The 25,998-nt window shown below is 36.5% G+C and overlaps 1 protein-coding gene across 8 annotated transcripts in view; it reads right to left on the minus strand.

Annotated features, from left to right (window-relative positions):
- Rasal2 (RAS protein activator like 2) overlaps window positions 1–25,998 on the minus strand; it is a 343,852-nt gene that overhangs the window by 177,591 nt on the left and 140,263 nt on the right. For 7 of the 8 annotated variants that reach the window (XM_071600283.1, XM_071600280.1, XM_071600279.1 and 4 more), the window contains exon 2: window positions 14,222–14,349. In XM_071600283.1, coding sequence (XP_071456384.1) covers window positions 14,222–14,285 — 64 coding nt within the window. In that variant the 5' untranslated portion in view covers window positions 14,286–14,349. Of the gene's footprint in view, window positions 1–14,221; window positions 14,350–25,998 lie in introns of those variants that run through there. The other variant, XM_071600281.1, reaches the window with a different exon arrangement.

A 25,998-nucleotide genomic window follows, 5' to 3' on the forward strand; every position in this document is an offset into this window, starting at 1 on the left:
ATTATTAGAGTATCTTGGTTTGTTTGGAGCAATTTGTTCCCTCGCTTTTTCGTGTTTTTTGTGTGACCACCCAACTAACAGTACAGATCTGAGGCAGTAGTGTTTCTACCCTGTGGACTTGTAGTGTCCCTAAATGTTTCCAGTACCTCAAAGTTTAGGTGGAGGGAGGTGACAAATAATAACAACAACCAATGCAAACAATATACTGCATTAAATCAAATAGTCCCTTACTATGTCATCTACAACATTATTTATCACCATAAACAGAAATGATATAATCAGTTATTGCCTACAATAAAAACAGCAAATTTGTAAAAGGTTTTATAATTTCAAATGGTATGTACAGGGAGAGAACAGAAGTGATATAGAAATTCTTTCTGTTGAGGTTCAAAAGATTCTCAGTTTCTCAGCAGTTTTTGGTGGGGTCTGGAACATGATGCTCTACCCTCTGGATTGCTAGAGTGAGATAATCCCATAGGCAGAATTCCTAGAGGTAGGATTTAGGCTTAGGTGGGCTCCAGTCTCTTTGCTGAATGCCAATTGGTCTGGAGATTTTAAATCAGCATCCCTCCAGTGCCTAGTACTTGCTGGTTCATGCTGGAAGACTGGATGCCAAGGATCTCCCCTGGGTTCCACTCATGTGCTGAGGGACCCAATTCTTAATCCCCTACATCACCTTCAGACCCCATGTATTGGGTTCGGTCTCCAAATCCATGTCTACCCCTAACCCCACCATTCCATGTTCCCACCAGGTGTGTCTCTCCCAGACAGTCCTAACAAGCAGTCGAATTGGAGGGGCAGGGTAGACATGGGTGGGTGTCCATGACCAGGTTAGCTAGGAATCGGCCCCCTCAGCTGCTGGCCCCTTGCATGGTGACTGCAAAAATGGTTTCTTCCTTTATCCTCCAAACACTGCCTGGAGAGATGATGACTTCTTTTCCCCAACATGGATATTGTGCAGTCTGTCTTTCAGGTATGCCAGGCAATGTCCTTGATCTCTAAATGCTCAGTACCCAAACATGCCTTAGCCTCCGAAAAAATGCAGTTTCCTTTAATTCCCTTATCCCTCCACTATGCTCATGGAAGGACCTCTCTGGCTGGAGTTTCTGGTCCAGCTGTGGCAGCAGCTATGCTACCAGGTATTTTTTCCTTATTTTATTATATCCAGCCTCCTGGGTCCCTGATCTGCTTTGAGTGTCCAGTTTTAAATTCCATTAGAGGCCCCAGTTTTTTTTTTCTGGTTAGTTTGTTTGTTTGTTTTGTTGTTGTTATTCACCCACCTTGCTAAGAAACTACCTGTCTTCTTTCTTAGTTCCACATCACAGAGCAGCTAGGAATTTGACCTCTATTTCACCATCTTGAAAACCTCTCTAATCCTTTTGTCTTAATAAGTTGATTGTCTCAGGTATTATAGTAATAGAACACTGATTAATACAGCTTATCACAGAAAGAAAAGATGGATCAGATCTCTCGAGTTTATATTATGGAAATAGACATTCTGGAATCAAAATTTATAATTTGGCTTTAGGAACATTCATTTAGTCTCAATTCATTCACCTCAATTTACTGAGAGTTTACTATGTGTCAGGAACTGTTCTAAGTATTAGGAGATATATCATTGAAGAAAACAAAATCTCTGCTCCAAAGCTTTCATTCCAGTATGAGAGAGACAATAAACGTAATAAATAACTTTTATAGCATTTTAAAAAGTGGCAAATGCAACAAAAAAATCAGAGCTAGGCAATTAGGTGAGAAGTTCTGGATTCAACTACTAGGTACATAGTCAAAGATGTCTGTGAGACACCTATACTTACATATTTATTGCAATTATTCATAAGAGCCAAGATAGGCAATAAACCTAGGTATCCATTGACAGATGAATGGGTAAATATAACATGGGCAATGGAATACTATTCAGCTATAAACAAAAGTGAAATTTTGTCATTTAAAACAACATGGGTGGAAATGGAGGACCCTATGTTATGTGAAATAAATTAGGCACAGAAATGCACAAACACTGCAAGTTCTCATTTATATATAGAAGCTAAAAAGTTGATCTCACAGACGCAGAGAATAAAAGAGTGGTCAGCAGAGTCTGACACATTGTATACATGTATTGAAATGTTACTCTTTACCCCATAACTTATTATATGTCAGACTTGTGACCAACCTGCAGATTAGGCCCAGGGGTCCGCAGGCGTGGTAGGAGGGGCAGGGCAGATCCGCTGCCCGCGCCTGCAAGGTGGGCAGACCTGCGACAGACCGGCGGATCAGGCCCAGGAGCCTGCCGGCGTGGTACACACACCACCCTAATTGGAGTAGGGGCAGAGCAGAGTCGCCGCCCGTGCCAGGAACAGGCCCAGCGACCTGCAGGTGGGGTAGCCACGACACCCCAATTGGAGTAGGGGCAGAGCAGAGCCACCACCCGTGCCCGAAAGGTGGGCAGATCTGCGACCGACCAGCGGGACAGGCCCAGTGGCCTGCCGGTACGACAGACACGTCACCCCATTTGGAGTAGGGGCAGAGTAGAGCCGCCGCCCACGCCTGCAGGGTAGGCAAACCTGCAACCGATCGGCGGATCAGGCCCGGTGGCCTGCCGGCGTGGTACACTCGTCACCCCAATTGGAGTAGGGGCAGAACAGAGCCGCTGCCAGCGCCCAGAACAGGCCCAGTGACCTGCCGGCGTGGTAGTCACGACACCCCAATTGGAATAATGAGAGAGCAGAGCCGCCGCCCGCGCCTGCAGGAAAGATACGCAAGCAGTATGAAAAGACAAGGAAAGAAAGGACCACAAGCAATGCAGGTCAACGCAACTTTAGAAGAGGTAACAGCTGCAGCAGATGGAATGTCAGATAAAGAATTCAGGATATACATGCTTCAGATGATCTGGAGTATCAAGGAAGACATTAGACAGCAAAATCAGACAATGAAAGATCACTTCGACAATGAATTACGCAAACAAATCCAGGAGATAGAGGTTATAAAAAACAAACAAACAGAAATCCTAGAAATGCAGGAAGCAATAAATCAACTTAAAAACTCAATGGAGAATACTACCAGCAGAGTAGAACACTTAGAAGATAGAACATCAGACAATGAAGACAAAGTATTTCAACTTGAAAAGAACATAGACAGCTCAGCAAGACTGTTAAGAAACCATAAGCAGAAAATCCAAGAAATATGGGATAACATTAAGAGACCAAACTTAAGAGTCATTGGGATACAGGAAGGTACAGAGCTCCAAACCAAAGGAATGAGCAGTCTATTCAATGAAATAATACGAGAAAACTTCCCAGACTTGAAGAATGAGACAGAATCCCAAATCCTAGAAGCCTACAGGACGCCGAATATGCAAAATCATAAGAGATCCACACCTAGACACATTATAATGAAGATGCCCAACATACAGAATAAGGAGAGAATTTTAAAAGCTACAAGAGAAAGGAAGCAGATTACATTTAGGGGTAAGCAAATCAGGATAACAGCTGACCTTTCAACACAGACTCTGAAAGCTAGAAGATCCTGGAATAACATATTTAAAACACTGAAAGAAAATGGGTTCCAACCAAGAATTGTGTATCCAGTGAAATTAAGCTTCAGGATGGAAGATGAAATTAAAACCTTCCACGATAAACAAAAGTTTAAAGAATTCGCAACTAGAAAACCATCTCTTCAAAACATCCTCGCCAAAACATTACAGGAAGAGGAAATGGAAAATAACAATGAAAACCAACAGTGGGAGGTAGGACAGTAAAGGGGGGAAAAATAATCAAAGAGGAAAACAAACCATGTTTAGTAACATAAATAAACAAATATGGCTGGAAGAACAACCCATATCTCAATAATAACCCTAAATGTTAATGGCTTAAACTCACCAATCAAGAGACACAGGCTAGTAGAATGGATCACAAAACAAGACCCAACAATATGCTGCCTACAGGAGACGCATTTGATAGGAAAAGACATACATAGGCTGAAGGTGAAAGGTTGGGAAAAATCATATCACTCATATGGACTTCGGAAACAAGCAGGAGTGTCCATACTCATATCAAATAAAATAGATTTCAAGCCAAAGTTAATCAAAAGGGATAAAGAGGGACACTACATACTGCTTAAGGGAACCATACACCAACAAGACATAACAATCATAAATATTTATGCCCCAAACAATGGTGCAGCTATGTTCGTCAAACAAACTCTTCTCAAGTTCAAGAGTATAATAGACCACCATACAATAATCATGGGAGACTTCAACACACCTCTCTCGCCACTGGACAGATCTTCCAAACAAAAGTTGAATAAGGAAACTATAGAACTCAATAACACAATTAATAACCTAGACTTAATTGACATATATAGAGTATACCACCCAACATCAAGCAGTTACACTTTTTTCTCAGCAGCACATGGATCCTTCTCAAAAATAGATCATATATTATGTCACAGGGCAACTCTTAGACAATATAAAGGAGTAGAGATAATACCATGCATCTTATCTGATCATAATGGAAAGAAACTGAAAATCAACGATAAAAGAAGGAAGGAAAAAGCATACATCACTTGGAGAATGAACAATAGGTTACTGAATGATCAATGGGTTATAGAAGACATCAAGGAGGAAATTAAAAAATTCTTAGAGATAAATGAAAACACAGACACAACGTATCGGAATCTATGGGACACATTGAAAGCAGTTCTAAGAGGAAAATTCATTGCTTGGAGTTCATTCCTTAAAAAAAGAAAAAAACAACAAATAAATGATCTCATACTTCATCTCAAAATCCTTGAAAAAGAAGAGCAAAACAACAGCAAAAGAAGTAGAAGGCAAGAAATAATTAAAATCAGAGCTGAAATTAATGAAATCGAAACAAAAGAAACAATTGAAAAAATTGACAAAACTAAAAGTTGGTTCTTTGAAAAAATAAACAAAATCGACAGACCCTTAGCCATGCTAGCGAAGAGAAGAAGAGAGAGAACTCAAATTACTAGTATACGGGATGAAAAAGGCAATATCACAACAGACACTTCAGAAATACAGAAGATAATCAAAAACTATTTTGAATCCTTATACTCCAATAAATTAGAAGATAGTGAAGGCATAGATAAATTTCTTAAGTCATATGATCTGCCCAGATTGAGTCAGGAGGATATAGACAACCTAAACAGACCAATATCAATTGAGGAAATAGAAGAAACCATAAAAAGACTACCAACTAAGAAAAGCCCAGGACCGGATGGGTATACAGCAGAATTTTACAAAACCTTTAAAGAAGAACTAATACCAATACTTTTCAAGCTATTTCAGGAAACAGAAAAAGAGGGAGAACTTCCAAATTCATTCTACGAGGCCAACATCACCCTGATACCTAAACCAGACAAAGACACTTCAAAGAAAGAAAACTACAGACCAATATCTCTAATGAACCTAGATGCAAAAATCCTCAATAAAATTCTGGCGAATCGGATACAAAAACATATCAAAAAAATTGTGCACCATGATCAAGTAGGATTCATCCCTGGGATGCAAGGCTGGTTCAATATACGGAAATCAATAAATGTTATTCACCACATCAATAGACTTAAAAATAAGAACCATATGATCATCTCGATAGATGCGGAAAAAGCATTCGACAAAGTACAGCATCCCTTTATGTTCAAAACTCTAGAAAAACTAGGGATAACAGGAACATACCTCAATATTGTAAAAGCAATCTATGCTAAGCCTCAGGCTAGCATCATTCTGAATGGAGAAAAACTGAAGGCATTCCCTCTAAAATCTGGAACAAGACAGGGATGCCCTCTCTCTCCACTTCTGTTCAACATAGTTCTCGAAACACTGGCCAGAGCAATTAGACAGACGAAAGAAATTAAAGGCATAAAAATAGGAAAAGAAGAACTTAAATTATCACTATTTGCAGATGATATGATTCTATACCTAGCAGACCCAAAAGACTCCACAAAGAAACTATTAGAGCTAATAAATGAATTCAGCAAAGTGGCAGGATATAAAATCAACACGCATAAATCAAAGGCATTCCTGTATATCAGCGACAAATCCTCTGAAATGGAAATGAGGACAACCACTCCATTCACAATATCTTCAAAAAAAATAAAATACTTGGGAATCAACCTAACAAAAGAGGTGAAAGACTTATACAATGAAAACTACAGAACCCTAAAGAGAGAAATAGAAGAAGATCTTAGAAGATGGAAAAATATACCCTGTTCATGGATAGGCAGAACTAACATCATCAAAATGGCGATATTACCAAAAGTTCTCTATAGGTTTAATGCAATGCCAATCAAAATCCCAACGGCATTTCTTGTAGAAATAGAGAAAGCAATCATGAAATTCATATGGAAAAATAAAAGACCCAGAATAGCAAAAACAATGCTAAGCAGGAAGTGTGAATCAGGCGGTATAGCGATACCAGACTTCAAACTATACTACAGAGCAATAGTAACAAAAACAGCATGGTACTGGTACCAAAACAGGCAGGTGGACCAATGGTACAGAATAGAGGACACAGAAACCAATCCACAAAACTACAACTAGCTTATATTTGATAAAGGGGCTAAAAGCATGCAATGGAGGAAGGACAGCATCTTCAACAAATGGTGCTGGGAAAACTGGAAATCCATATGCAACAAAATGAAACTGAATCCCTTTCTCTCGCCATGCACAAAAGTGAATTCAAAATGGATCAAGGAGCTTGATATCAAATCAGAGACACGCCATCTGATAGAAGAAAAAGTTGGCTACGATCTACCTTCGGTGGGGTCAGGCTCCAAATTCCTCAATAGGACACCCATAGCACAAAAGTTAATAACTAGAATCAACAAATGGGACTTACTCAAACTAAAAAGTTTTTTCTCAGCAAAAGAAACAATAAGAGAGGTAAATAGGGAGCCTACATCCTGGGAACAAATCTTTACTCCTCACACTTCAGATAGAGCCCTAATATCCAGAGTATACAAAGAACTCAAAAAATTAGACAATAAGAGAACAAACAACCCAATCAATAAATGGGCCAAGGACCTGAACAGACACTTCTCAGAGGAGGACATACAGTCAATCAACAAGTACATGAAAAAATGCTCACCATCTCTAGCTGTCAGAGAAATGCAAATCAAAACCACCCTAAGATACCATCTCACTCCAGTAAGATTGGCAGCCATTATGAAGTCAAACAACAACAAGTGCTGGCGAGGATGTGGGGAAAAGGTACACTTGTACATTGGTGGTGGGACTGCAGATTGGTGCAGCCAATTTGGAAAGCAGTATGGAGATTTCTTGGAAAGCTGAGAATGGAGCCACCATTTGACCCAGCTATTCCCCTTCTGGGTCTATTCCCTAAAGACCTAAAAAGAGCATGCTACAGGGACACTGCTACATCGATGTTCATAGCAGCACAATTCACAATAGCAAGGCTGTGGAACCAACCTAGATGCCCTTCAATAGACGAATGGATAAAAAAAATGTGGCATTTATACACAATGGAGTATTACTCTGCATTAAAAAATGACAAAATCATGGAATTTGTAGGGAAATGGATGGCATTAGAGCAGATTATGCTAAGTGAAGCTAGCCAATCCCTAAAAAACAAATGCCAAATGTCTTCTTTGATATAAGGAGAGTAACTAAGATCAGAGTAGGGACGAAGAGCAGGAGAAGACGATTAACATTTAACAGGGATGAGAGGTGGGAGGGAAAGGGAGAGAGAAGGGAAATTGCATGGAAATGGAAGGAGACCCTCAGGGTTATACAGTGGAGGGCGTAGAGAGAGAGGAGGGGAGGGGAGGGGAGAGGTGGGGAGGGGGGATGGTGGAGGATGGGAAAGGCAGCGGAGCACAACAGACACTAGTATGGCAATATGTAAATCAATGGATGTGTAACTGATGTGATTCTGCAATCTGTGTATGGGGTGAAGGTGGGAGTTCATAACCCACTTGAATCAAAGCGTGGAATATGATATGTCAAGAAATTTGTAATGTTTTGAACAACCAACAATAAAAAATTAAAAAAAATAAAAAATAAATTTAAAAAAAAGATGTTCTGGATGAAGGTAAGGGAAGATATGTGATTTAAGGTGAGGGAAGTTAGTGAAGGTTGGTGATATGGAAGCAAACTGTTAAAAGAGGTGAGAAAGTAAGCTATGCAAATATCTGAAGGAAGAACATTCCTAACAGAAGGCAAAGCTAAAACTAAAGACCTGAGGCAGGAACATGTCTGATGTGTTCAAGAAATAGTAATGAAATCAGTATGTCTGGGATTAAAAGAGTTGGGGGAATTAGTGATCTTTGAAACCTGGAAGGGTAGTTACCTTTACTGGAGGATGTGAGGCATGTTGGAGAGGGCTCTCACATATCCAAATGGAGATATGCAATGGGCAGAGAGGAGGGATGAGTACATTAAGATATAAAATTAGAAATCATCAGCATTAGAAGATATCAAAAGTCAGAAAATCCCCAAAGAAGTTAGGTGCCATATGAAGATCTGAAACATGAAGAAAAATCTGTAGGAAAGACTCAGGAGGAACTGCCAGAGACGCAGGATGAGAACTAAGAAAGCATGATGTTATGTAAAGCCAAGTGATGTAAGGAAAGGAATGAGTGATGGGTAGCATTAAATGCTCCTGACAGATTAAATAAGATGAGAACTGAGAACTGATCTTTGAATTTAATAATGTGGAGGTCACTAGTGAGCTTAACAAGAGCAACTGTGTCAGAGTGGTGTGGTTTGAGGGGCTGGAATTGTGGCTCAGTAGTAGAGCACCTGCTTAGCACAGGTGAGGCAGTGGGTTAGATCAATACAATAGTATGCTGACAGGAATGATCTGATAGAGACAAAAAAAATTAAAGATGTACAAAAGGTTAGAAAGAATTACTAATGATATATCCTTGAATAGATGGACACAAGGGAGAGGCTGACCAAGACAGTGGAAATTTCAACCATAGGAGGAGAAGGAAATCAGACTTGCTGGTGAGTAAATATGGTAGACAAGCTCTCTTCTGAGTACTTCAATTTTCTCAGTGAAGCAATAAGCAAAGTAATCAGCTCTATGTAAAGATAATAAAGATGGGATTACAGGTTTGAAGAGAGAAAGGTATGAAAAAAAATCACTTTAGAAAACCATTCTGTACTGTGCTTGTCAGAGGGTGGTTCAAGATCCTGTACTGTTCTGTGAACTGTTTTGATTTGTTGTGATAAACAAAATAGTACAGAAACAGAGAAGCAGCACGCTTAGGGTCATCATTAGATCTGTTTCATAGTATAGACTTTTTTCCACAAATAATTATTTTTTTTTTGTAATTCTACTCCTTTTTTCCCTATGTTATGCTGAATATACTTATTGAATTTCATGTCTTAAATCTAATAAAACATTCAGGCTTGTATTTTTTATTTCGCTTTTCTTTACAATTCATTTTGTTGATTATGATGAGGCAGGGTGGAGGGCCAAGAGATCTTTCACCATAGATAGATTGAGAAGAACTAATCCAATAGGGTGGGACAGTAATTGAAAATGTTTTATGATTGCCAAGCAGCACTGGGGGTTCCAATGAAGTTTGCAGCCATTAGTTCAAAGACCAGTCAGCAATGTGTGTGCTTTTCTCCAGACACATTAAGCTTCATGGATAAAGTACACATAAATACCTAAATACCCAAAATAAATCAGCTTATGAAGAGGAAGATTTATTTTGGCTCACAGTTGCAGAGGTTTCAGTTCATGGTCACTTGACCCTATTGCTTCTGGGCTTGTGGCAAGGCAGTAGATGGTGGCAGGGGTGCAGGGTAGAAGCTTATTCACCTATCGGTGGCTAAGAAGCAAAGAGAGATAGGAGGGGCCAAGTTCTCACTGTCCCCTTTAAGGGCACACTCCCAGTGACTTAATTTCCTTCTACCAGTCCCTACCTACTAAAGGTTCTACCACTTCCCAATAAGCCTTTAGCACATTGGGCTTTGGGAGATGTTTAAGATTCAGATCATAACAAGAAAGAAGATTTGGGCTGGGGTTGTGGCTCAGTGGTAGAGCACTTGCTGAGCACATGTGAGGCCCTGGGTTTGACCCTCAGCACCAAATAAAAAATAAATAAATAAAATGAAGGTATTGTATCCAACTACAACTAAAAAATAAATATTCTTAAAAAAAAGAAGATTTAACTGAGCTATTACTTAACCAAATAAAGAAAATGAAGCAAGAGAAAGGCAAGGAAATAATATGCAAGGGAATAATTAGAATGACTGACTCTGGAATTCAGGCTGAATGAAGAGGAAAGAAAGGAAATGAGAGGTATGAGAGGCAGGAAAGTGATAGGATCAAGAGACTATAGATCTCAGAAGGATTGAAAGATTATTGAAATAAAAAATGAGCTAGAAAGAAAGGAGTGGGTCAGAGAGTAAGATGTATACTACTGAGAATATGAAGGACTTACAGCAAAAAGGTGGAATAGGGAAATTCTTAGAGGAGCAGTTGAAGGAAACTGTGTTGTAAGATTCATCTCTGCAGATATTGGGATCATAAAAATTAAGCTGTGTAGGAGTCGAGGTTGTGGCTCAGTGGTAGAGAGCTTGCCTAGCATACATGAGGCACTGGGCTCAATCTCTGGCACCACATAAAAATAAAAACAAATAAAATAAAGGTAATGTGTCCATCTACAACTAAAAAAAATATTTAAAAATAAAAATTAAGCTGTGTAGATGACAGTGATGCAGAAGATCAAAATACATAGAGGAGTGACAAGATGAGGCAGGGGGACTGGGGAATAAATGAGATTCAGAGTTTGAGCATTTTAGGGAGAACCGACAGGAAGCAGCCATAAAAGGAGATAATACCTAGTTCAGGCAGCATGGTGTAAGAGTTATGGGGAAAATATCAGCCACACTTCCACAGGACTTCATGAAAGATAGTAACATTAGGAAACATTTTGGTTCTTATGAGATCAAGAATTTAAGGAACCCCTCCAGAGAAGAAGTAGAAGTGAGAAACTGATGTGACTCCATTTTTGAAAACAGCTTCTACCTCAAAGCCTGTCCAAGGAAGGGGGCGTGACCCTTGTCCTTGGAAAAACCCACAGAGCACTCCTAGGCACATAATCACCCTGCTGAGTTGTTTGTCTGCAAATAGGAGACATCTGCGGGTGCCAGGTGTCCCTGACTCAGTTACTCAGTTACGCTAGGTAGGTGAGGACTCATAGCAAACCCCCCCTCCCGCAACCACCAATCAGCATGAGACAGGGAAAATACCTGGGATGCCAGATGACCCCCCAGTAGTTTTTGGTGGTTGATAACTTGTTGGGAAACCATGTAGTTTAGCACATACACTCCTCGTAGCTTAAACCAATCAGTTCAAACGAATTCCCTTCTTGTACTAACCAATCACCTCTTACCTAACTTGTTCCCGCCAGTGAATGTGCTAATCAATGTTAAGAGTTGTTTGACTTTCCCGCGCAGTGTGGAATGATTTGCTGTGTGATGTTGTAACGCATAGAGTATCCCCCAAAAAAACTTATAAAATCTCACTGAACAAAAAAACCAGGACTCACTCCCTAGGACCATTGCATCAGGAACAGTTGTGAGTCCAGGCTCGAGCTTGCAATAAAGACTCTTGTGTGATTGCATCGGATTCGGCTCCTGGAGGTCTATTGGGGTCCCACGAATCTGGCATTACAGAAGAAACAGCTGATTTTGCTCAAAGGATGGTCCTTGAGTGACAGAAGGCACAGTAAAGGGTTTCAAGAGGTGGGGAAAGATGAGTGGAAGACAGCATCAGAAGGGGGAATACAGAGAATCAGAGAGAGAATGAAGTATCTGGTATAATGGTTTTCAGGTATTTAGGGCTATTTATAAAAATTGGCACAAAAGAGGATTAAAGTATATAAGAGAGACTGTTTCAGAAAATTATTTATCAGGGACAGTTATTTTAGAAGAAAAATAGGGGCCTTGGCCTAGGTGACTCAATTGCCCAGGAATATTCAATCAATGGATTATATCTCAGTTCTGGAAAAGGGATACTTCTTGATGTTCTTCTATCTATTCTTAAGCTACAGCACTAAACTAAAAAAAAATGTGGATGTTTTACTCAGCTTTTTGTTGCTGCGACCAAAAGACCTGAGAAGAATAATTTCTGGAGGAAAAGCTTATTTAGGGGCTCATGGTTTCAGAGGTCTCAGTCCACAGACAGCTGGGGTTTGAGGTGAGGCAGAACATCATGGCAGAAAGGTGTGATGAAGAAAAGTGGCTCAAGACATTAGGATGAGGAAGCAGAGAGGAACTCCAGTCGCCAGATACAAAATGTCTACTCCAAAAGCACACCCCCAATGACCACCTCCTCTTACCACACCATACCTGCATTCAGTTACTACCCAGTTACTTCCATCAGGGGATTAATTCACTGTTTGGATTAAGGCTCTCATAATCTAATCATTTCACCTCCAAACCTTCTTGTACTGTTGCACACATGAGCTTTTGGGGACACCTAATACCTAAACCACAACAGTTAGTAAGGGGGGGGGATGACAAATGATTTGTTTGTAACATTCCTTATTAAGAGAGCTGATGAAAGTTTGCTGACAGAATAGGTTTGTATAAATGAATATTTTAAATTATGTGCATATTCAAATTAGATAATAAGAAATTCTCTATACTAACATTCATTCACTTGACCAATTTTTATTATGTATCCACTCAACAGCAACACATATAAAACTGTTCTAAAAAAAGGCTGGCCTTTATTAAATTATTTTAATAAAATTAAATATAATATTCAAATTCTGGAAAAGGGTCATGGGTAGAGAGATGGTAACAAAAGGAAGAGATGTTTTTCAACGAGTAGAATAAAAGAATAAGCAAGTTCTTCGTGGAGTTACATTACCTGGACCCTTTTAAGCAAGCACTGCCTATTGAAATATGAGAACAAACTAGAACTGTTTCATTGTTATTGCCTTACCATTACCAAATTAAAACATACTCAATAAGAGAAGAAAAGACACAGGGAAAGATGAACAAGAGATGAAAAAAGGAGAGTAGGAATTCACAAATGAGAATTAAGAAAATTTTCTTATTCACTGCTTCTTCCAAACACACTTTTTAGGAAGAATGACTTACTGAATGTATATTCTACCTACATCTTTCTAGTTATTTATATATTTTTGGCAATCAATCTTTCTTCTTTTTAAATCAAGTATTTTCTTCTCTTTCCCACCCATTATGCCTCTTCTTTTTTCAAGATCATAGTCATTGTTTTTATGTAGTGGAGACAGATTATTTTATGTCCATACCAAACCAGAGTGATATTAATCACCAATAGGCAAATAGAATTATTTGGATATGGAAGAACATATACACTATAATAGTTTGAGGAGTAAAGTACTAGTAGTGTAAGTTCAAGAGGAACAGAAAGTGTTCCTAAAACTTGATGTCTGTGAAGGTTAAATTCTGCCTGCCTCTCTAGACTTATGCTACTCTCCCAATCCTTTGCTCCCTTAATTATGTGCTGTATGAAACTGACCTCCATAGAACATAACAAAGCAATCTTCTCCTGCCTACAAGTTAGATTTGGCCAACAGGGACAATTGCAAAAAAAAATCAGAAAGCAGCAGAAGAGAGTTAAGGTTTATTCTCTCTTCTTTCTTTCTTGGTGGCCATTTTAGTTCTGGTAAAGGCTGTGTTCTTTTTTGTGTAAACACCACAACTGTCTTGCAGCCTCTCAGACAACTACAATTCTCTGGTGTCCAGAAACCCCTCCCTTTCCCTGAAGGTCTGGGGTTATACCAGCTTTCTACTGTTCATTCATAGATACCTCACCACCCTTTGATACGTCCCTTATGCTGACCATGCCTCTGTAAACTGTTAAACTTCTTTTAATTAATAGACTGAGTATGATAACTATTTTTTTAGGAGTTAGAAAGACACAATTTCCAGTGGCTCATAGAGGGGGGCATTTGCAGGGACAGGTCTAAACTATCTAATACTCCTCATTCCAAATTTCTCAACTTACTATCTCTTTTACTGTTCCTTAGTGAAAATTCAGCACTATCTTGTGGAACTCACTCTTTCATGGCAATAGCACTTCATTATGACATTTAGCAGTCTTTAACTTATTATCCACAGTCTACAATTGCAAGAGCCCCTATTTATATAATGTAATTCATCAAAATAAAAATCAAAGCTACATAAGTTTGAGGCATTTGCTTAGAAAAGGGAAGTAGCTTTCTATCTCACCTCCTTCTCCTTGTTGAGCAACACCAACTGACTGTCTGTGAGGATGCAGTACTTCCGCTCCCATGTTGTGGTCTCAGTATAGGGTGACTGACCACAAGATAGACGATGAGTGGGTGGTCCTTTCACATCTGTGTAACAAAACAGAAAAACAAGATTCTTCAATGTCAAATTAATAAAGGTGAGTCTTTTGCCTCTTAGAGGGGAAAAAAAAAAAAACTTATACACAAAAATTTGCCCTACAATCTACAGAGAAAATGGCTGAAACACTGTGGGGAAAACTGTTAGTATAAACTTGATACAGTAATTACACTGTACAAACGCTAAAATAATGCAAAGTTGCTTCAGAGCTAAATTGGTATTATTCAAAGTAAAAAAGATTCAAAGGTAAGAACAAAAGATATAGTGTATAGTCTATGGGAGGAAGATAAACATGTAACATTTCCACTTTGAGAATGAAATATACTGGTTTTCTAGTCCAGAACTGAGAGTAGAGTTACTGGCAGACTGTCTTAAAAACAGTTTTAAGAATTGAAAATGTTTAAATAATAGCATATTACCACTAGAGGCCAGTAAGATCTTAAAAACACAGAAAATAATGCCCTCAAGGAGAGATCTGAATGTTTTACCATCATGTTTCTTAGAGGTAAAGTTACCTAATATTAAAGCAAAATGTCTCCACAATTTACAAATGCCTTAATTCCTTTTAAATGTCAACTGGTTATTATTACCTTTGCTACTTTATTTTTTTAATATTAACTGTTTACTCATTATGAGGGCTGTTGTAGAATCTGGAATATATCTTAATCTTAAATACACATTAGATCTATTAAATAAAGCATTTGACAGTTCAAAGTACCTTAAAATTACTTTAGCCACAAAAGACTAATTCCTCTCAGGAATTTACTACAGTGATTATTTTAAATGTTCTAATTATTACTATTTAGTTATTATACTAGAGAAGAACAAACCAAACAGATTGGAAAACAAATACCCATGAGGGCAGGAGAGTTGTGAATCATAAATAAGTATATTATGTCTATTACAAGAGTGTTTTTAATTCATTGTTTTCTACAGACTTTCTGTCTTGTCACATGATGATAAGTATTACTGGTATTGGCTTCAATAAATCCAAAAGATTTCCTAGTTGCCTTATAGTATAATATAAACTGGCATAATTGTACCCAGATTTCTTTAGGAAGTAAGCAACAAGTCAATAATCAGAGCAATTTGGTGGATATATCTCTACCCACATCATTTTGTGTCCAATATTATCTTCCCTGTTCCTTCTTGTGTAACTTCCCATCCTCTCTCAGTCTATCCAACTTGCATGTTTGGGGAAATTTATCAACTTCCCCAAAGATAATTCAAGGTCCAAAGAACAATAATGTTACTAGACTTTTGCTAAACATGTTACTAATTCTTAGGAACTTTTTAGTCCTGTCAATACTGATTATCTTCACATGATTTAAACAAAAAAGAAAATAGGTTAAATTTTTAATCACAATGTGCTTATTTCTGGAGTCGACAACTTCAACACAGAGAGATGCACCCATTTAATGTGGAAATATACTGGTTTTGTAGCCCAGACTAGTTTTTATTCAAGTGACTAACTTTATTGTGTAAGTTAGCCATGGATACTCTGTCTATAAAAATTAGAGCACAAGATATTGTATTTGTAGCATAAACCAACTTTCCTGACAAAATATAAATCGCATCAACACTGAATTTAAGGAAACCTAAATTCCTTTCTTTGTATGATCTTGAATAACTCTATTAAAGCCTCACTATAATGTTCTCCCTTTGTCCAATTTGAATTTTGTTGTAATTTACTCGGGGTACTGTGAAAAACAAGACAACATATCATAAAACATTCTTGGACCTTGAACAATTTGTCTCCAGTGCCAAATCTAGTACAAAATAGGAAGTAATTAAATAAGGACCAATGCCTCTATATTTTTAAATTTTTTTTCTCTAAATGGAGAGATTGATTAATCATCCAGTAAGTGGCATGATTTCATCTGTTTTTTCTACCTCTATATAATTCCCACTTTTCAATCATTTGATAAGAATACATGGAAGAAAAAAGACAAAATAAGCTATTATTTTTGTTCTATTTAGCACTTTTGGGTTAGATATAAGAAGCACTTTAATAATATAAGACTTTAAAGTAATCTACAGATTTAATTTACTCATTTTATCATGTCCTCATTTCCTTAGCTAATTAAAGGTCTAATAGCACATAAGCAAGGCCTACATGCTGGGATTATATGAACAGGATAACCTCAGATTTTTGCCCTATTTTACCTTATCAATGCTTCCAATCTTTATGCTCTAGTGACTTACTTCTAATTTCTGGTTTCCAATTATTTTTAGTATCTAAAATTCACAAGAGAAAAGATAATAACAGAAATAAAAAGAAGTATCTTAATAGCTAAATTAGAACAAATTTAGATTTGTTCAATCCCTTCCCTATGAGAATACTAAGGACATTACATGCTGACCTCATTACAAAAATTAAATAACCTTAGAAACATTTTAAAATCAGAGGTAACTCAACAGATCCTTTAGAAGGCACTCCTTTAAACTAGATATTTTTCTGTAGATGAACAGTTCAAGGTTGGTTTGTTTGGGTTTTTTAATCTCAAGATTTCTTGAAATTCTTGAAAATTATTGAGAACTTCAAAGGGGGTTTGTTTACGTGGGTCATATCAATATTTAACATTTGAAATTAAAACAAATCTTAGAAATATGTATTCATTTAAAAATAACAAACTTACTACATATTAACACAAAGGTACATTTTAATGAAATGTTAACAATTTTCCAAAAAAAGTGATTCTTCACATTTTTGCATATATCTTTAAAGACAGTTTGATTATTTCTGTTTTCTATTATCTACTGATTGTTTTAGTTTTATGCGGTTGATGTATAATAATAAGACTGAGCAAGACTCTGTCTCAAAGAGTTGGAAAAGATAAAAGTATTTTAACAGTATTTTCACATAATTATTGATATTCTTTAATATAGTACCAAAACTCAATAAGCATCTGCCTTTAAAGGTCAGTGCAATGTGGAATCTGAAACCACATTAATGGACTGTGCATATTATTTTATTCAAAATCAGTTGTCTACCTCGTCCTTTGACTGGCTCTTTTACCCCATATGTATGAGATTTTAACCATCATACACTGGAATCACTTAGAAAATATTAGTTAACTCAAATTTGCAGATCTTCCAAATGTTGCAACTTTTCATTATGTACTATCAAAAAAAAAAAAAAATCACACGCCTAAATCTTCCCCCAAATCTTGATCTCATCAGAAATGTCTTTCAATACTGAGAAGCTGTCAAACTTAAGGTGGCGGATATGAGTTCTCCAAAATTCTAATTTTCATTTTAGTCATAAATTTTATCTTTAGCAATAAATACTGCTGGTTGTTTCCCCAGAAGTGGCAGGTATGCCTCTTTTTTTCCAGAAAATGTCTGCCACATAGCAAACACAGAATAACCATAATCTGTCTTTCAGTTTTATTATAAAAATAGCTTAGGGGTTGGGGTGGTAGCTCAGTGGTACAGCACCTGCCTAGCATGTGTAAGGCACTGGGTTCGATTCTCAGCACTGCATATAAATAAATAAAATAAAGATCCATTGACATCATACACACACACACACACACACACACATTATACAATAGCTTAAACCTTATAGAACAGGGGCTCCTGGAGTTCCAGGGCTTCACAGATCACACATTAAAAACCATTGCTTAGACAATAAGACCTTAATGAAGGATTCTAAGAAAATCTGGTCATATACTAGGAGTGGTGGCACATGTCTGTATATCCCAGCTATATCAGAGGCTGAGGCAAGAGGACCCAACTTCAAAGTCAATCTGGACAACATAGCAAGACTTTGTCTCAAAATAAAAAAATTTAAAAACGGTTGAGGACACAATGAGGGGGTTGGAGAATAGAAGTTCACTAGATTCAAAGGGGAATGAAGGGAAGGGATGGGGGATGAGAATAGGAAAGACAGTCGAATGAATCACACACAACTTTTGTATTTTCTTATATGAATACATGACCTGTGTAACTCCACATCATGTACAATCACAAAAATGGGAAGTTATACTCCATGTATGTACAATATGTCAAAATACATTTTACTGTCATGAATAACTAAAAAGAACAAATAAGAATGTTTTTAAAAAATGGTTGAAGTTGTAATTCAATGGTAAAGTGATTGCCTATACCTGTGAGGCCCTGGGTTCTGTCCCTAGTACTGGAAGGAAGGTACGGAGAGAGGAAGGGAAAAAGAGATGGAGAGAAGGAGGGAGGAAGGAAGGGAGGGAGAAAAATTCAGCCATATTTTATAAGATGAAGTAAGTGGGGAGAAGATCAGAGGTCTTAATAAATGGAAGACTAATGTGATTAAGGGATGATTAGAATTTGCACTAAATTGGTCACTGTAAAAATAATAAGGAAGGGACCATGTGAGCCAGATTTTGAATACCAATCAACAAGTAGACTAGTAACTCTAGTTGAGGTAAAGGAATAGCACAAAAGAGATCAGAGAATAAAAGCGCAAGTACTATAAATACAAATTGATGGATGCTCATTAAGTAGGTTGTGTAACCATAATTCTACTTTAGTATTAGCAAGAAAGTCCACAACAGATAGTTTTCCAAAAAAAAAAAGGAATAAAACTCATTTAAAGGATGAGCTAAACTGTGGAGTCAACCTAGATGCCTTTCAGAGGATGAATGGATTAAAAAATGTGGCATATATACACAGTGAAATCCATTATTTCCAACTAATTTTCAAAACAGCATTCAAAATCCTAGGTTATTTAGTATATGAATAAAATCAAACGCTAGGCCCCTTCAAATCAATATAAACTGAATAACTACTTGGTAAGGAAACAATAACAACAGATCTCTCTTACGTTAACCCTTCCTTGTGATGGGAGCTAAAAGTAGCATCATGGTCTGACACAAGATGATGATGAAGCAAATTATATGACAGAACTGAACATTCCACTACACATGTATAAAAATAACTTTTTTCAGAAGCAAACTGTCTCTTTCAGAATCAGGAAAGTATCAAAAGATTTACAATAGAAAAGTAAATAAGGAGATCTGACTAAAAGCAGAAATAGGGGTAAGCAGGAAAGGAAACATATATGGCCCAAATAAGGAGACTGTCAAAGGAAAAAAAATGCTTGGGAAACCTTTTTTACTTTTTAGAATCTTATAGTCAAGGACCTGAACAGACACTTCTCAGAAGATGATGTACAATCAGTCAACAAATATATGAAAAAATGCTCATCATCTCTAGCAGTTAGAAATGCAAATCAAAACTACTCTAAGATATCATCGCACTCCAGTCACAATGGCAGCTATTATGAAGACAAACAACAATAAGTGTTGGTGAAGATGTGGGGAAAAAGGCACACTCATACACTGCTGGTGGGACTGCAAACTGGTGCAGCCAATATGGAAAGCAGTATGGAGATTCCTTGGAAATCTGGGAATGGAACCACCATTTGACCCAGCTATCCCTCTCCTCGATCTATACCCAAAGGACTTAAAAACAGCATACTACAGGGACACAGCCACATCAATGTTTACAGCAGCACAATTCACAATAGCTAAACTGTGGAGCCAACCTAGATGCCCTTCGGTGGATGAATGGATTAAAAAATGTGGCATATATACACAATGGAATTTTACTCAGCAATAAAAGAGAATAAAATCATGACATTTGCAGGTAAATGGATGGCGTTGGAGAAGATAATGCTAAATGAAGTTAGCCAATCCCCCAAAATCAAAATGCCTAATGTTTTCTCTGATATAAGGAGGCTGACTCATAGTGGGGTAGGGAGGGGGAGCATGGAAGGATTAGATGAATTCTAAATAGAGAAGAGGGGTGGGAGGGAAAGGGAGGGGGCAAGAGATTAGCAAGGATGGTGGAATGTGATGGACATCATTATCCAAAGTACATGTATGAAGACATGAATTGGATGTCAACATACTTTATGTACAAACAGAGATATGAAAAATTGTGGTATGTATATGTAATAAGAATTGTAATGAAAAAAAGTACATGTATAAAGACATGAATTGGAGTGAACATACTTTATATACAAAGATGTGAAAAATTATGCTCTATATGTGTAATAAGAATTGTAATGCATTCCGCTGTCGTGTATTTAAAAAAATAAAATCAATTTAAAAAATCGTACAGCTCCTTAGAAGTTAATCTGAGTTTTTGAATCACACTATTTACTAGGCCACTTTTTTTTTTTTTTTTTTTTTTTGGTATGGGGGTTGAACCCAGGCACATTTTATCACTGAGTTACATACCCAGCCCTTTTTATTTTTTGAGACACTGAATTGTTAAGGCTGGCCTCAAACTTGTGCTCCTCCTGCCTCAGCCTCCCAAGTCACTAGGATTACAGATGTGTGCCACTGCACCCAGTGCTGCATTTTCTTTTAATTCTGATAAATAAAATGCAACTGGTAAAATCCTGAGCCTATTTATCACTTTTCAGAGCAAGGTTTACAGAATTCTTATAGCGAATCCTCCAGTTAATACAAACCATAACATTTCGTTCAGTCTTGATAGCCTTCCAATTCTTAATGGTATCCTTAAAACACAAACATACACACAAACAAAATTTTGGGAAATCTATCTATTTAGGGGAGACTTTAATACATCAAAAAGAGAAACACATTTTCAAAAATTAATTGGCATAAACTGTGGAAATTTGAACTGCTGTGGAAAGACAGATTTATCCTTTCATATATTTGTTTTTATTCCTACACCAGAGTTAACCTGGCTTTAGAAATGGCAAATTCTTCTGAACTCTAAAATTTCAATGACCAGATTTGTTTGGTCAGAACTCAAAGTATAAGACTTGTAAAGACTCAGAATTAGAATGACCACATTATACAAGCAAAAACATGTAAATAACTAAAACATATTATTACCTACATATTTTAAATTGCTAAAACAGTAATTGCTTTAAATACATACTTTCTTGTAACTAAAATAATGTTCAAAACAGTTTTAATAGATATTCATGATTAATATAATTCATAGGACAATTTACAAGATATATTTTTAATGGAAGTTATTTTTCTCATAAACAATAAAATCCTTGTCCTTGCCATACAGCTTTAAAAATATGGCATATATCTGGATATCTTCTATAGGCAATTTTTGCTACAGTAGAAGAAATAATGTTAAAAGTTCTCCTATGGAGAGAATTCTCAACAATGACAATGACTGTAATATGCTGCTGAGGAACAGACCACAGTATAGGAGATACAGACCACAGTATAGGAGATATAACCAAACTAGTTTATAAATGTATTGATTCTGTCTGCTTAAGATCTAATAGAGCTGCCATCAAATTAATATCATTCTTAAAGCACAAAAAGGAATGGCAAACTTATACAGGTCATTAAAAAATAGTTCAATGTTACTTATTTTATTTCTAAATTTCTTTATACCATCAATATGTATCATAATGTCAAGGGGAAAATCCCCTATTACCAGAATAATAAAATTTTTCTTAGACTGATAACTATCCAACACACATTGTCTATGAACTTTGCTTTGTCCTGACAGCCAGTGTACCTTTGGAATGGCAAATTACATCACAATTCGTGCAAATCAATGGTCCCAGTAAATTTAAATTTAACCACATGCACCTTGATCAATAATAAGGATACCAATTAAGGATTCAGTGTGTTTATATAAAATCATTAGGTTTTGTTTGGCTTTTTCATCCTTGCATTACAAATTCACTATGAGACTTTAACTGTTTGTTAAAATAAATTTATATCGTGTCTTTTAAATTCAGTGAACCATTTCAGTCTTCTCCTTAACTATAGAGATTTAATTTCCATGCTACTTGATTAATAGTGCCTAGTCGATAAATCCCCTATGCTCACCATCACCCTTCTTAAGAGAAAGAGAGGGAAGAGAGAAGATAGTTTACTTCTCTCTGTTCAGTAGTTTTCTTTAGTCTAACATCTGTCAAGAGTTCCTCTGCAGCTTCCCTCAAGTCCCAACAGCACAATTCACCACTGCACTTCTAATTCTGCTCTCTCACAGGATAGAATGAGTTATCTGACAACAGAGTAATATATTCCTTGAAGGTATAACTTAGAGTAGGCAATCACATGTTTGACAAAGATGTGATTGCCTACTCTAAGACAAAACTTCTCTTTTGAGAAGAGCTCCGTTTAGTTTGCTAAAATGCCACTGCAAAGTCATTTAATATTTAATGAACTTCTTAGTACATTTATATACAGTATATAGTATATCCTATACAAGTTATACTCCCTCTATACTACAAACATTACGGTAAGTAAACAAAGACAATAATTTATTAAAGATACACAATGAATGCAAAGGACAATGAGAATAAAGTTAAATACACAGCTTTTTAAAACTAGCACCACTATCATAGTTGTCTTCATTTTTTTCTCACAAATGGATAAAATTCATAGGCATAATGCATGAGGATGGCCAAGATTATGTTTTCTCTCTTTTCATTTTTTGTCTATCATTCATTCATCTTTATCATTTCTATCTTTTCTTCTAAGTTAGAGCTTCCATAATTCTCCAAGGTTTACCTACTTTCCATACGCTTTTCCATTATCTTAGAAGACATTAAGATTGTACAAAACCTTTAACAATATCACAAAACAGTCCCTTTTGGGAAAAAAAAAAAACAGCTGATACATGACAATACACCTACTTCATACATATTTTCTTACCCAGATTTATCAGCAACTTAAATATTGGCTCAAATACACACAGGGGTGTTAGTAAAAATTAATTGTATAGTCAATTTTAGGTTAAAAATGTCTAAGCCATTATTGAAAATATTTGAATAATGAGTTCAGATGTCAAGGGATAAATTTACATTACAGAGAATAAAGAGAGAAGAGTGAAGATAAAAAAGAAATGGTGATTTGGAATGCTCATCCATATTTATTTATTTATTTATTTAGTTGTAGCTGGACACAATATCTTTATTTTTATGTGGTGCTGGGGATCGAAACCAGTGCCTCACACGTGCTAGGCAGGCATTCTACCTCCGAGCCACAGCCCCAGCGAGGATCAGGTAGAAGAAAATACAAAGGTCTTCAGGAAAAGACGCAAAGGAGGGCAAAAGGGACTTTCTTTAGGATACAATGTAGATTTGAAAGCTACCTTTGAGATCAATAAATAATACTTCCTCAAATCAGATTAATAAAATGAGGTTTGAAATTATAAAACACTTAGCACAATTATCTTAGAATTTAGTTATTCTTCTGTAAAATCTAGATTTTTTTCTAGCATACCAACAGAGCCTCTTCTTGATTTTCTTTTTGTTTTTAATGTTTACTTGTTTACTTTTAATTCTGTATTTATTTATTCTGCACAAAACACTTAAATCTGGTGTTATGACAATAAACAAACCTATTCACTGGACTTAAAGAACTTAAAGTCAAATAGTATACAATCAGTATACAATTAAATTAGAACAGTTTTGATTTAAAAAAAAAAAAACAGTATCAAGAAGTAGTACAGGAACACCTGAGAGATTTAATAAGAGCAATGGACCTAACCTGGGGCAATATTACAGTTGGGAAAACAGGAGGTAGTAGAAGGGAGTACAAATATTAGGCATTTCATGCAAATGAAACAAGGAACCAAAAACCCTGAGGAAAAAAGTAGTCCTATGAAGCACATGGCATAAGAAACTAACTGCAGAGATAAGAGACTGGTGAAACAGGCTGAGGCAAGATCATACAGAAATCCATAACCCAGTTACATTTATACAACTAAATTGAGCTTTTATATATTAAAACACAATAGCAGAAAGGAAAAAGCAAAATTTAATAGCAAAATTCAGAAAACAGAACAAAAAGACAAAGTGAAGGAAAAGAAAAAATTGAGATGAGAAAATTGAGAGCCAATCCAAGATGGTTAAGACAAAAATATTAGAAAAGGAAAAAATAGGAATGAGAAAAACATTAGTGAAACTTCTCAGTACTAAAGGATATGAGCTTTCAGATTGAAATCCACTGAGTGCCCAGAAAATCTGATGAAAACAGACACCTAACAAAATACATCCCAAGAAAAAACATCCTACATTCAAAACATCAGAAATAAGAAAGGATCTGAACTTCTCAATAGTAGCACAGGAACTGCAAGACAATGGAAAGAGTTCAAAGTTCTGAAAGAACAGTATTTCCAAGCTGGTTTATTCACTTAGCCAAACTAACAATCAACTGTGATGATAAAAATATTTCAGATATTCAAGGCCTCAAAAATTTTACCTACTACATATTGTTCTCAGGAAGCTATTGTAGGATAATTTACTTCAAAATAAATCAAAATAAGGGGTATCTTTTTCTGTTTAGGCTTCCCACAAAGTATCATTCCTGGGGTGACTTGACACACTTATTTTCATATAGTTCCAGAGATGGCAAGTCCAAGATAAAGGTATCAACCAAGTTGGTTCCTAATGTGTGCTCACTTACTGGTTTGTAAAGACTGCCTTCCCATTCTATCCTCATATGGGGAGGAGAGAGAGAACTCTGGTGTCTCTAGCTTTTTTTTTTTTAAATAAGGGCACCAACAATGTGGAATTAGGGTTCTACCTTTAGGACCTCCTCATAGGACTATTTCCAAATATAATCACATTGGGAGAGAGGGGTCCAACATAAAATAACTTTAGGGCAGATACAAATTCAGGCCACACCAGGGAACAAATCAAGAAAACAAAAAGTATACAATATTTAAAAACAGGTCCTCAAAAACAGAAGAGAAGCAAAGAATATCTCAAAAATGTTGATGAAGATAAACAGAAGGTTGATAACTGTCCACCAGACAAAAATAGCCCAGAATGGAGCAGTGCAACTAGAGAGATTGATGCTCTAAAGGCTTATGTCTCTGTGGCATATTTGACACTACTATAGGATATGCCTGAACTAAACAAGGAATTTTTTTTTTTTTTTTAAGGGAAGAAAGATCCAGGAAACCGTCAATCTGACCTAAGAGGAAGGCACAAAGAATTTCAAGAATGGCAGCAGAAGAAACTTCTAAGAGGTCAGTTACCCAGGAAAATAGGCCTAAATGTCAGACCAGGAGGTATCCATGAAGAATGTCTCCAAGAAAAAACAAAAAAACAAAATAATACTTCATCTGATAATTTCCCTCATATTACTGACCTTGGGTCCAAGTGTGCTACAGGAATACAGAAAGGTATAAAAATAATAATAGATACAAAGAAAACTGAACAAATAAAAAAAGAAAGGCAATTATTGACTGCAGAAAAGAACCCAAAAAAAGTAAGAAAGGGAAAATAATAACGACATTCAACCATGCCCAGTATATAGCATAATAATATAAGCAGTGAATACTGATTAAAACAAAACAACCAAACAAAACGAAATTAATAGTAAAGGGGTTAGGATGGTCTTGTGTGACAGCTAAATCCTCATCCACCATAATAGAAAACCAATAAAAAGGTCTAAAATTGATGATGAATAAAAAAGCAGCTATATATGAATATCATTTAGGATTAAGGTAAGTGTATAAAATACCAGAATAAAAAAGATAGAAAGGTCAAATTTCTTGCCTCGGAAAGGGGGAACATCAATGGGAGAAACTACTATGATATGGAAGGAAATGTACAGACTACTCAGGTTCAGGTAGAAAAAAGACTGTACAACAAAACGTAGTGTAAACAGTATAGAGGAAGAAAGCAAGAA

Source organism: Marmota flaviventris, chromosome 12 (assembly GCF_047511675.1).
Source record: "Marmota flaviventris isolate mMarFla1 chromosome 12, mMarFla1.hap1, whole genome shotgun sequence".
Taxonomy (NCBI): domain Eukaryota; kingdom Metazoa; phylum Chordata; class Mammalia; order Rodentia; family Sciuridae; genus Marmota; species Marmota flaviventris.